General features: G+C 39.0%; 1 protein-coding gene across 1 annotated transcript in view; it reads right to left on the bottom strand.

Annotated features, from left to right (window-relative positions):
- Positions 1 to 7,366: 7,366 nt before the first annotated feature.
- The window catches only part of TMEM244 (transmembrane protein 244), a 29,850-nt gene continuing 23,937 nt past the window's right edge, over positions 7,367 to 13,279 (bottom strand). Inside the window, exons 4-6 of the mRNA XM_048846221.2 lie at positions 10,902 to 11,027; positions 9,098 to 9,142; positions 7,367 to 7,461 (exon numbers count right to left, since the gene is read on the bottom strand). Of these exons, the coding sequence (XP_048702178.2) occupies positions 7,367 to 7,461; positions 9,098 to 9,142; positions 10,902 to 11,027 (266 nt within the window). The remainder of the gene's footprint in view (positions 7,462 to 9,097; positions 9,143 to 10,901; positions 11,028 to 13,279) is intronic.

Raw genomic sequence — 13,279 nt, forward strand, 5'->3', positions numbered from 1 at the left:
ATGCTTAAAAGCTCCTGGGCAACGTAGCCTACCAAAATATTTAACTAATTGGATTTATAGCCATGTCTAGTGTTCATCACTTGAGGATCTGAACATCTCACAAACACTAATGAATTAAACCTTGCCACAACCCAATGAAGTAGGAAAATAGTATTACTATTCCTATTTTACAGACGGAGAAACTGAAGCCCAGAGAGTGTTAGTGCCTTGTCCGATGTTGCAAAGGAAGTCTGGGACATCTAGGGATAGAATTCTGGTCTGCTAAGGGACAAGTGAAGTTTGAATAAATAGAAAAACAATACTAACAAGTATTTAATAGGCAATAGCATATTTCAGTAAGCATATATCTATGAATTTAAAGACAGGACCTTTGAGGTAGGAAATGTATTGCTGCACATTGTATTGGAATGTGTAGAAAATTAGGAAAATTATCTTTATTTTTCATTAGCTTCAGATGCACCTGGGAGCTGCAACCCAGAGATCCAGTCCAAGAGTTGTTGTACCATGGGGTTCCACCCAAGCCTGTCACCTGAAGGGTGCACTAAAAGAAGTCTAAAGTATAGCTCATCCTGTGACTGAGAGAGGCTGTGTATGTCAATATCTTAACACATAGTTACAGGGCTCCATCCGTGTACACTCAAAACCTCTCATTAACTTCACTTTAAATTTTGGTTGTGCATGGGATGTAGGATCAATTTAGTATTTTCCTCTTTTTACTTCTGTTTATATGTAATGGGAAAATCCATAGAAAACATGAGATAAGCAAAGAAATATTTACAAGGGTGAGGTTTCTTGATTGGGTGAGTCAATGCATTCTCGTCTTTCATTTTCACTTTGGGGGAGAGAGCTAACTGAAAATCTAACAAAAAGCCATCTCCAGCTACATCTATCTACCACTATGACCCTGGCCTCCCTCCCCAGTCAGGTTTCTTGTCAGCACATGGAATGGAAATGGCATGCTAATTGCATTATTTCTTGCCCATAATGTCAGTTCTCATTACTAAATTGTTTTGTGGCATTCAGTGGCCAAGATGTAGCTTACTGAGAAAGAACTGAGCTAGCTGAGATCCTTGCTTTCAGACTTCAACCTTCCTGGGAAAGAGTGATGATGGGAAATTTCTCTGCTACTTGCTTGCTCATCTGTAGAGTCACTGAAGACAGCCTCTTAAATATCTGAATGAAGCCACTGAGGCATTCTGGCTTCCAATGTTACTGGGCTCTATCTTTCACTCTTTCTGACAATAATAGTACCATTGCCCAACATCTCAGTGCCTAGCAAAGATTGGCAAATGGATGAAAGGCAAATGGGTGAAGTTAAGCTGAAGTAAAACACAAGTGATATTATGTTGGTAGAAAAGGTAAGATCGTTTGAAGATCTAGTCACCACTATAGCATCTTCCATGACTGAGGGAAACTGCCCTCAGACAGTCAAGTTGGTTCACAGCCTAGGATTTCTTCTGAACTTCTCCTTCTTGGGCCCTCAAAGAGCTTAAACACCTTTTTCATCTGCCCTTTCCAAACAGATGTATCACATGCTGTTAGTGCCACCTTTCCTTCTCTCACCATTACTGCTATATTTAAAAAAACTCCAAATCCCTCAGAAACACACACAAGATAGTGTTATGTTAACTGTTTAGAAGATGGCTTAATTTTAAATAGTCATAAACAATAAGTCAGGTCATACCTGATTTTTTTTTTGTTCCTTTTGAATTCACATACATAAATAATTTGACCACCAGCGGATTACCCTGGTGGGCCGTGTGCCGAAGATTGCCAACCCCGGGACTAAGTTCTCCCTTTACCTTCAATAGGAGGTAGCTACAATTTTTGCACAGTCAACCTGTGGAACTCCTTGCCAGAGGATGTTGTGAAGGCCAAGACTATAACAGGGTTCAAAAAAGAAGTAAATAAGTTCATGGAGGATAGGTTCATGAAACTGGGAATGGGCGACAGGATGGATCACTTGATGATTACCTGTTCTGTTCATTCCCTCTGGGGCACCTGGCATTGGCCACTGTTGGAAGACAGGTTACTGAGCTAGGTGGACCCTTGGTCTGACCCAGTATGGCCGTTCTTATGTTCATTTACTGCCATATGATCTACCAAGCAAATGTGTTTCATATTTATTATTTTAGCCCCTATTTAAAAGTGTTTCTGAGCCCACATTTCTTAGGGATCTTGAAAGTGGATGAAATCGATATACTAGAGAGATTTGATATAGATCTTCCAATTTGGATGTAATTTTGACACACACATAACTATAGACCTTGATATGAAATGGGGAAGACATTATTTTGTCTGTTTCCTCACATACATGTTTTATTTAAATGACATATTGTTGCTTCTAAAAGACTGACAGTGGAATAACTGACAGAAGAAAAGAGAGATAAACTAACCTTGTGTACTGTCCTCCTGTTGGAGTTAATGGGAGCTTTGCCATTGACCTCAATGCATATGCGTACATTAGCAGCGGGGAGGTGTGATTCCCAGCATGGATAGACAGACTTGTGCCAGCTCTGCTCCAGCTAGCATGCTAAAAATAGCGTTGTGGCACTGGTGGTGGCTCAGGCTAACCACCTGAGTCCAAGCCTGCCTGACCTCCAGGGTCCAAATTCAGGTGGCTAGCCCTGCCAGTGCCATACTGTTTACACTGCTATTTTTAATGAACTAGCTCGAGCTGAGTTAGCCCAAGTCTGTCTCCCTGCCCTGGGAATCGCACCTCCCAGCTGCAGCATAGACAAAGCCAATGGGAGCAGAACCAGACCTTTTGTCTCCAAGTCTTTTTGAAAAAGGATGGCAAATTAGTTAATTTAAGGATATATTTCCCTGATCCATATGGAAAACTAAGGGTTAGATTGTTGTGACTAGCCTTTGGGTAGGTGCGTGGCAGTGAGGGACACTCCTCCTCTTGCATGCCCCTCAAAAGGTCCAATCCCTCCCTTGGCTCGCCTGGGACAGTGTGACTCTGCACCACTCAGAGCTGTGCCTTTAAAGGCACAATCTAGCACTGAAAGGTTTAAAGCCAGTAACCAATGTATTAATTGCATCATCAAATTTTGCAGTCATTGCTAAGACTCTTATCCTCTATGACATCTAATGAGAGAGTGCACACTGTCTGGGGTGGTGATTACCTGACAAAATGGAGAGATTAAAGCATTAGTCATTACCTGAGCAGATGGGTCATTGCATAGGGCCTTAAGCCAAGAAATAAACATATCAATTAAGTCACATTTTGGAAGGTATAAAGTATCGAGATAAAGCCTTAAGGATCTATAAAGTGTAATAAGGATCTAATTTTATGGTGTAACTATATGCACATTGGATTAAGGTATATAATATGCATAATGTATCACCATCTTTTCTCCATTTAACAAAGTTTGCTTGGTCAACATTGTTATTTCTAGATCAGATTCTGAGGGCCATATGGTCTTCTGCAGGAATTGCCTGCTTAGGAGACTGCAAACTCCCTGAGTGCCTTATCCACTCATTGCTGATTATCTGGTACAATTCATACTGTTTTACAGATACACTGGTACAGTATCTGATTGATTGTTTCATGCATGCATTATGCATTATAGGAAGACAGATTGATGTTACTGCAGATAAATTGGCACTGACCAGCTTTTTTAAAATCTGGACTCTTTGCTGCAGTCCAAAATATAGAGCTGCAGTGATATTTGATGATCTAGCATATGACAGAGATGTTCAGGTTGACTGTTGAATAACTAGTCCCTTACCACTATGAGTTTAAACACCATCTAGATATTTTCTCAAGTACATTCCAAATCAAATTCTTTATCTCATTGTTTATATTCTGTGGCATGTTATTTTACTGATTGGTTGGTTGGTCCCAGAGAACCAAGACCAGTATTAACTGCTTGCCTTTAGTTTTTGAAGTGTAATATAGTTTAGAATTACAGTAGAACATCAGAGTTACTAACACCTGAATTACAAACTGACTGGTCAACCACACACCTCATTTGGAACTGGAAGTATGCAATCAGGCACCAGCAGAGACCCCCCTCCTTCCCCCCACATTACTATGTTAAATGTAAACTATTTAAAATAATAATGGGAATTTTTTTAAAAAAAAATATTTGACAAAGTAAGGAAACTTTCTGTGCTTTTCATTTAAATAAAGATGGTTAAAAGCAGCATTTTTCTTCTGCATAGTAAAGTTTCAAAGCTATATAAAGTCACTGTTCAGTTGTAAACTTTTGAAAGAATAACCATAATGTTTTGTTCAGAGTTTCGAACATTTCAGAGTTATAAACAATCTCCATTCAAAGACAGTGTTTCTATCCTGGTAAAATAACTGTCCAAATATAACGTTTCCTTTACTTTCTTCTTCATAGACGGGGCACTATAGCACGTGAAGAAGAAGTGAACCCAGCCATTGGAAGGGAAGGTCCCTGAATTGGGGAAAGGCGTGATCCCACTCAGTGGGTAACTGGACTGTGTGGAAGGAGATGGAATTCCCTTAGAAATCTTTAAGGTCAGTTCTACTCTTAAAAATGATTTTGTGAACATGACATTGTGAGGCTCCATGTTTAATCCCATTGATTTCCATGCCAAATGTACTTAGTTTACAACTTCAAACTTCCTTTCCTGCAACCTCAGTTCGGGATCTCAGCATGATGATGGACTCACCCTTCTTCACCACCAATAATGAAAGTTCTTCCAGCCAGATTGTGCCCTCGGAGATACTGTTAGAACATTTTTCCTTATTACTCCGGTAGCTCTGCTGTCAGTGCTGCCGGGGTGACTGTGGAAGTGGGAACAGAAGTAGCGGAGATTGGCAGAATGTCATCATTTAACGTTGCCACCTCACACACATGAATTATTAGCATTTTATATGAATTGCAATCTATTAAATACGGCAGCTTAAGGGTTATTACTAAGTAACGTATACACATATGCTTTAAATGGTTTAATAATTTTTGGTGATGAAAAATCATGTATACGTAAGCAGCAAGATGAAATAGCTTTTCACACTGCTCACTCTTTGAAATACTGCAGACTGCAATGGTTTTCAATAGCAGAGCTACAGTGTTTAATCCTTTATGGATTTTCTGATCTGATCCTTTCCTTAGCACTGGCCTGGCTGAACACACTTGAGGGAAATCCTGTGGCTGGGCCACTTTTCACTTTAAACCAGCACTGTTTCTTGCTGCTGATGTGAGATGATGTTTTAAATAGAAAACAAAATTTGCACAACCTATTGAAAGCTGCAGCTGGGTGGCACTCTTACAGTAAAAGCCTGCCAGTTTAAAAATAGAAACTTGTTCCACCCATGGATTAATTTGTATCCTAATCCACTAATACACTGTGCCACATAGCTCCACTGCCCACACACAGACTGTGTAAAGACAAGGTTAAAGCCAGTGCAGATAGATTATTTTATATTAATTTGTATTTCTTCCCTGTCTAAGTATTAATACAGCTTTAAACTGGAACAAATAATGCAAAAACCTTCCATAAATACAACATCGGTCATAGTTACTTGGATTCTAATATTTATATAGATGTGGCATTCTAAAAATGTTCTGGGGTTCAATCCAAATCTCACGGAAGTCTATTCAGACTGGATCAGGCCCCTAATAGGCATTCATTTGCTGTCATCCTATATTGGTTTTGTTTGTTAGAGCGTATAATGCTATAAACTTTGAGATATGATTTGCCTCTAAATATACTTGTGTGTCATTCATAAAAGCTAAATACATCTTTGGGAATTTCCCCCTTACCGTATGCACACTCAAACTTCAAGACAAAGTTTAGTACTCTAAAGCTGTGGTTCTCAAACTTGTTTGATCGTGCCCCCTCCCCTTCTTGGTGTCTGTAGTTTACACCCCGCCCCCACCATACAAGTACAGATATGATAAAAAAAATCAACATGCAGCTCTCACTAAATATTAAAAACAGTAAGGCATTGATTCAAACAGAGCCAATGATCCACTGTAATAAGAGCAAAAGCAAAACTGTGATTGTGGTTGATCCTTACAATTAAATATGCACACCATGTCGTAGCAAACGGATTAGCGTGCAGATGGCAATGACTTTGTATAATGCTATGCAAGCCTAACCAAAATCTGTAAAAATGCACAGCGCCATCTGAGGACCTGATACGTCTGGAGGAATCAGTTATGCTAGTTATTCAGTGCTGTGGGTAAAATGTGTGCAGTACGTTTCTTTTTCCCCTTAAGCGTCTCATGCCCCCCCAGAATACATTCCAGGCCCCCCAAGGGGGCCTCCCCCAGTTTGAGAACCTCTGCTTAAAGCAAATGTGAGCATTTACAATGGTCTAGTCTTGCTGCCCTTTCTTAGGCAAAACTCAGGCCAAAATCACTGCTGCTATATCTCTACTCAAGTCACCGAAGTTGCATGTAAGATGAATTTGGCTCACTGGGAGTCGTGCTTAGCATGAATTGCAGGATCAAGCCTATTATATGTAAATAGATGAAGATTCATGTCAAGGCAGTATTGTGGTTTTTAAAATAATTACAATCTACAGGCTGGATCATAGGGATTGGTCATGCACCTGGCACAACTCAGGAAGTGAGAAAGGGATGGGTGCAAAAGTGGCTGTAAGCTACCCTTGCCTTTCCCCATTCTAGCACCACTAAACATTTAGTGGATCAGCAGTGCAAGTTAGAACACCCTTAGGGCTGCTCAATCATACATTCCACTCTCTATGCTTGCCTTCCCCATGCACTGCTCTGGAAGCCAGGGATCAGCTGGAGGTTGTTGCTCACTGGTTATGTCCCTTTTAATCTTATATACGTCCTGCAAGAGGACTGCAATATGTGGTGGTATAGAGCTGGCTAAACTGGCCCTATGCTATTCAGGAATTCCCTGTGTGAGGGAGACCCAGGAAGCCAGTGAAGATGGTTTTGAAATTTCTTTGTACCACTGAAATGGCACAAAGAAGCCTTAATGGAGAGCCAGACTCCAGCCCAAGATATACTTAGTAAAATAAATTTTATTTAATAATTTACAAAAAAACCTGGAAGCTTGAAACGGATGTCTCTTTGCTTACCAATTTTTTTCCTCTCTTCCTTGCATGCACATTGCTTTGCTGTAGGGTTGTACACGAGTGCTGTGCTGCTGGCATTGATCTCTTTCTCACTTTTTGGTTGGTTTGTATTTAGGAAAAGGGGAGCATATTTGAATGTTTGCTTAGGGGAAAATACCCTCACAAACAGCTAAAAGTAATTGCATGGAATTTGTAAACAGATGTAAGAAATAAATGGTACAGTAGGCTAAATATTAGACTAATAATCTTGACAGTGTATCTTACTTTTTAAGTAATTTAAATTAGATCATAGAAATAATATAGACTCATATTCAAACACCTATTTTTTGCTCTTCAAAAATCATCCAGGACTGGGTGAATGAAGTTGTCCTTGAACAAGCAGTATGCTAAGACCTGTCCTCCACAAATCATCAAAATTAAGCCAGATCCTGAAAGCAAATGTAAGAATATTCTGTATTAATGTTAATACTGGCATATAAACATTACAAGAATACTTAAACTGATCCCATTTTTATAAGCAACCATATTTAAAGAGAGTAGGTTTTGTTACTCTCACACTTCTCTGGTATTACAAAGAAGAATGTGGAACTACTCATGCCAGTGACTTTGTGTTTTCAAAATGAAAACAACATTGATTTTTCTCTTTCATTTCTAATAATGAGGCCTTTCATTCTTATCTTTCTGGCCTGATCCCTCAACTGGCTCTGTATGGTCACTGGTGTCTGCCTATGCAGAACAAGTTGCAGGTCCAGGATTTTGGCTGTCACTGAGGGTTTCAGTACAGCTCTGGATACTTAACTGCTCCTGAAGAACTGACTTCCACAATTTTTCTAAATCTCAAAGTAATGGATTCCCACGTAGAGGGCAGGGATCCCTAATCATACATACAATGTTGGAGTTTTGACATTCACTTCAATGGAAACAGGATAAATCAGGATCTGAATCAGGCTCACCTTACAATTGCAGTCCTGTTGACCTCATACTGATTGGTACAGTCCAATAGATCTATACATGTGACTTATTAATGTACATAAGGTGAGCAGGATTTGGCCCTAGAATATAAATTTCAAGGCTTGACAAATGTTAGGTCTGAACTACTTGACCGAGTCCTTTTTAAAAATAGTATCAACTATTTAGAGCACACATGTTACCATTTTTCTTGTTTGAACCTGTTAGGGTGAGCCTTTCCCTGAGATCACTCACAGACAGGTTCAGGGTCTCTTCTCCCTTCCAAAGTCCTTTCCCTACTCGGGAAATTTATTCCACCCTTTCTGAGTTCTCCAGTGTGGGGGTCTCCCACATAATGGTACATTCAGTCTCTGAGTTCCCTAAAAAAGCTCTGGTTTATTTATATATGGCAGCCTGGCACAGCTGGACTCCCAGTCAGGGTTTATCTTCAACTCCTGCCCCACAGTGATCAGCTTGTCCTGGTCTGGTAAGTCTTTGTAAGTGGGGGAGGTTTGTCAGCTCTTTTTCTCTCTGCCATGAGCTATAGCAAGAGTCAGCTATTTAAGAGGCATGGCAGCTTTTTCCTCCTAGTTACCACTTTCCATACCCTCCTGTGAGATGCTTCTTCTTAAGCTTGCTTCCTCCAGCTACAGCAGGCTCTGCAGAATGGCCTATTTGGTCGTGGTTGAGCCCAGAGGATTCATTAGCCATCTTCTGATTGGGATGGGGGTGTCCCCCATCACATACCATACCATACCATACCATACATTTGACAGAGAGGGAAATCTCATAACTGGAGCTGGATGAATAATGGATGTTTCAACATTTTCAGTGAATCAAAAAGTCAAAAAAAGTTTAATTTAAATTTTGAGTGTTTTTAAACATTTTTCATTTAGAAAATACTAAAGGAACTTTCTAAATGAAAATTCATTAGAAAAAATTAAAATGTTTAATTTTGACATGAGTTTTTTTGACCAAATGTTTGCGTCATTGAATCTACATTTTATGCCAAAAACCGGTTTGATCAAAAAATTTCACCCAATTCCACTCATAAGTACAAATACTATGAATCTCCACAGTTTGTGATTATTTCAAAGTTAAATAATTGACCTGTACCTAAAGCCATCCACCAGTGCAACATCAGAGGGAATTCAGACATAACTGTAAAATGAAAAACATTACATCATAAATAATTTTAGGGTTGTTTTGCATATGAAGAAAAGCTGAGTCTTCTAAAATAAAAATATACAGTCTTAGTAACTGTATCTAAATTTAAAGTCTAATGAAATGTAAGCTGAGATCTTGCAAACACTTTCCTACTTGATTAGCTTTACTACTGTGAGCTGTCCCATTGAAAGTTAAATATAGGTGTAATTATTTGCAGGATTGAGGGCTTAAAATGTAAACTCTGAGGCAGAGACTGTCTTTTCTTATTTTTGTACAGTACCTAGCACATCGGTGGGTACTGATGTCACAGAGCCCCAACTAGATTCACAAATGAGATGTAAATGTTGCAACACCTACAGCTCAATTCACAAAAGGATTTAGGTGCCTAACTGCCACTTTGCTTAAATCCCAGAATCTGACCCCATCAGGATTCAGAAAATCCCCACTCAGCAGCCCCAAAACTCGGTAGGCATCTAAAATCACCAGCAGTAACAGTTTTTGCAGTAACAGTTCCTTTAGCACCTATCTTTCTGCAGTACAAATAAATAATAATAATCTCATTATTTTGTTTTATTTTCTTAAAGAAGATCTGAATAAGATACATAAGGTAACCATGGAAACCATCCTCCTTGGTAACTCCTATATGGTACAGAGTTTTTGTAATTTTCCTTTAAAATAATTGTTTCTAAGGAAGGAGAAAAATTATTTAGCAGGATTAACAGGGATATAAACTGGACTGATGGGATGAAATCCAGTAGAGGAAATATTATACCCTTGCAAGGAGGTATTCCAAGTGGAACTCATTGCAGGGTCAAGGTTTTTAGTGTATATCAGGAAATTGATCATAAGGTGAAGTCCATTGATCTCTGGAACAATATCTCATGGGAAATGGTGAAGTCCCATCCCCTGGGATATTTAAAACCAAACTGGACAAAGCACACAAATAATAACCGGAACCATTGTACACTGGGAGGGACAGATGATCTAATATTTCTTTCCTATTTCTAATTTCTAGGATAAATATAATAGGATGGGTAGGTGAATCCCCTATAAAAGCACTGTGATGGGATGAAGAGACCCCACATTGGCTCTGGCAAGGATGGGGTTAAACATCTCTCCCAATCCCCCATCCCTGCACTCTGCTAAGGAGCAAGGGTAGATCAGCAGGTGTTCCCAGCAAGATGAACCTCATTTGCAGCAAGCAGCTCTTTCCTCAGAGGAAAGAGAGAGAAAGTGACAAGTGAAGATGCTGGAGTGGATCGTAGGCTCTGTTTTCCTTGTTGGGATTTAGCTGAAATGAGCCACAACTTAGACCTTTTGTGTTGGACTTGGCTGAGGCAAGCTTCAGTATTACATTGAACTATGGCAAGGGTATTTATGTCTGAGCCTTAAAGGGAGAGGGCACTGAGGGCAATATTACTCTTTTGGTTTTATAGCAGTGCACACCCTCCAAGCTGAAACTGCAGGCAGGCAGGCTTCTTTCCTTGGCTGCCCTGTTACCAATAAAACCTCTAAATACACTGCAAGATAATTTAACATTTGGAAGTTGTTGCAACAAAAATGTAATAAGATTTCTAAATGGCAGTAACGCATCTACACGTGGTGCTTGAATGCAAGAAAGATGAAAATTTAAGGGAGAAACTTGAAGAAAAAAAGGCAAAATTAGTCCAATAAAAAAATTAGATCAATAGTATTTGACTAGCTCTATTCAATTTACCGTACTGCACATATGTTTAATAACATACTCACTTACCAGCTGCAGTTATGATAATATGAATAGCAGTAACTGTTATAGCATAATCCCAAACCCATTCTTCCACAATCAGAGCAAACAGCAGTCCACAAATAAAGTAGGTTATCTCCAGTGAAACCAGAAGAACTATAAAAGAAAACAGGGAACTTACTCCAAGCAGAGTTTTGGAAGGGTGGTTCCCATCCTTGTAACTAATGGCAATAGGCAGTTTTGATTTCTGAGGTTAACCTGTGGCCTGGTCTACCCCAAAAAATTAGGTCAGTTTAACTACCTCAGTCATGGGTGTGAAAAATATGCAGCTGATCAACAAGTTCTTCTCTTTAATGACTAAGCTATATCCCCACTCCCTTGTGTGGAACAACATGGGCCATATTGTGCCATCAATCTGTGATGAGAGATCCCCACTGAAGCCAATGGTAGTTCTTAAAAACCAGTGGCTCCTTAATGGAAACAATGAAAGCTATAATGAAGAGGGACAGGAATACTGAGTGTCAGGTTATCCTATGTGTGGGTTTTTTGCGTTCCTCCCTGTCCAGTGCAGTGGAGGGGACCAATAGGTTCCCAGTCTAAATGTGAAGCAGTGATCTAGAAGGGAATTGTTCTCTATTTCAATACTAATCAAAAGTCTCTGTTACAAAGCTTCTTTTGGGGGGGTGAGGAGGAGCAGGCAGGAAACATTATGGCCAATTCTCAGTTAACCAACAACAAAAAATGAAGTACAGTCCACTGGTTTCAATTTGTAAGTTGGTTTGATAACTTGAATGGGCCTTTGTGTTCATGCTAAAATGGCACAGGACTATCATCTATATTGCAAGCTAGTAATGTTGGGTTTGTTTGTTTTAAAAACACAACTTTGTATGTGATAGCCGATGAGCACAGTTATGTGCCAGATCAGCAGGGAGACATCCCTAAGTAGGAACTGAATGGACAGACATATACTTTAGTATCCTAACTGTCCATAAAATAAAAAAGCTGTCTTTTAAGAAGTCACTGAGATGGATTTTATAAATGTAATCGTTCCACAGCAAAATTGATTAGGAAAATGAAATGTGTTTTTAAAGAGCCACAATTTAATCTTAAAGTAAATTAAGGCCCTAATTCTGCATATCCTCATGCATGTGCTTAATATTAAGAATGTGACTAGTGCCACTGAAGTCAATGGGACTACTTAGATGCATAAGTGTTTGCAAGACCAGAGCCCCACAGAATGGGCCATAATATCTACTTTGTAGTTGGTAGGGATCTTTCAAAATATAATACATTATTTTTCTTTTTAAAGGGCACGGTCAACTAAAAAATCATACTTCAAATGTTTATCCTACCATTACTGCAAGTAACAGTTAAGGTTACTATGACAAAAAAAGAGTAGAGAAAAATATTTTTCTGTGTTTCTTCAGTTTAATTTGTGCATTTGTATATTGTCAGTTTCATTCTTTCCCTTATATAATCATTTTTTAGTTTCCACTGTTGTTTGTGCAGATCTTTCACACAGCAATGTGGGAGAGAGAAAAAAAATTAAAAATCAGGAAAAGGAGATTGTAAAACCACATATCCAAAACATGGCAGAAACACTTGTGTGAATGCAGTGCCTGAAGTTCTTTTTAGAACTTTTTTTCTTTAATTGACTAGACTTCAAGTTGATTGTGTCCCTTTAAATTTTACTAGTCATTTTAGTGCTCATGAAAATGGGTAACTAATTTGAGTCCGGTTTAGTGCAGGGAGGTGCTGTATAAGCTTCCCATTAAAATTGTGCCAACACCAACACCTCAATCTTGACATGTAACCTCCATTTTCAGCTTCGGGCTTCTCTTTTCTTTGGTCACAACTCAATTTTGTAATGTGCACAAATGGGGCCTGCCATAAGATGAGCAAGATCACTTTCATTTGTGACCTCAGTCCTACATTTGAATCTTCTCTATCGCTGTGTCACCAGACCTTCGGCAGCTATTGTTATAGTTTGTTTGTTTCTTACCGTTCTGCTAACAGATAAATACTTTCCAAACAGAAAAGAGACTAGTGCACTAACCCATTAGTCTCCCAGTCAGATTTTAAAAGGGATCCTGTAAGTGAGTTAAGGTACCTACCAGCTAGAAAAATTTCATTGCTACCACGTTAGGCACATATATAGTGGTCAATGATGCAGTTTTTCTATATCACATAATGTTTAAACATTATCAGAATCTGAAAAAATCAGAAAAAGAGCCATAGCTCAGAGAAAAATAGTCTATTTTTTTTTCTTTACCAAAAGTGGCAGAAAGCTTCTAAATACAATTGATAATGCAACCATGTCCTCAAAACAGTACTGTTTTGGAAATTTGGGGAAATATTTAGCCCCAGATTATTTTGTATGCATTTTCCCCTACTTTTTTGCCTTTTGT

The sequence above is a fragment of the Caretta caretta genome, chromosome 3 (genome assembly GCF_965140235.1).
Source record: "Caretta caretta isolate rCarCar2 chromosome 3, rCarCar1.hap1, whole genome shotgun sequence".
Taxonomy (NCBI): Eukaryota; Metazoa; Chordata; order Testudines; family Cheloniidae; genus Caretta; species Caretta caretta.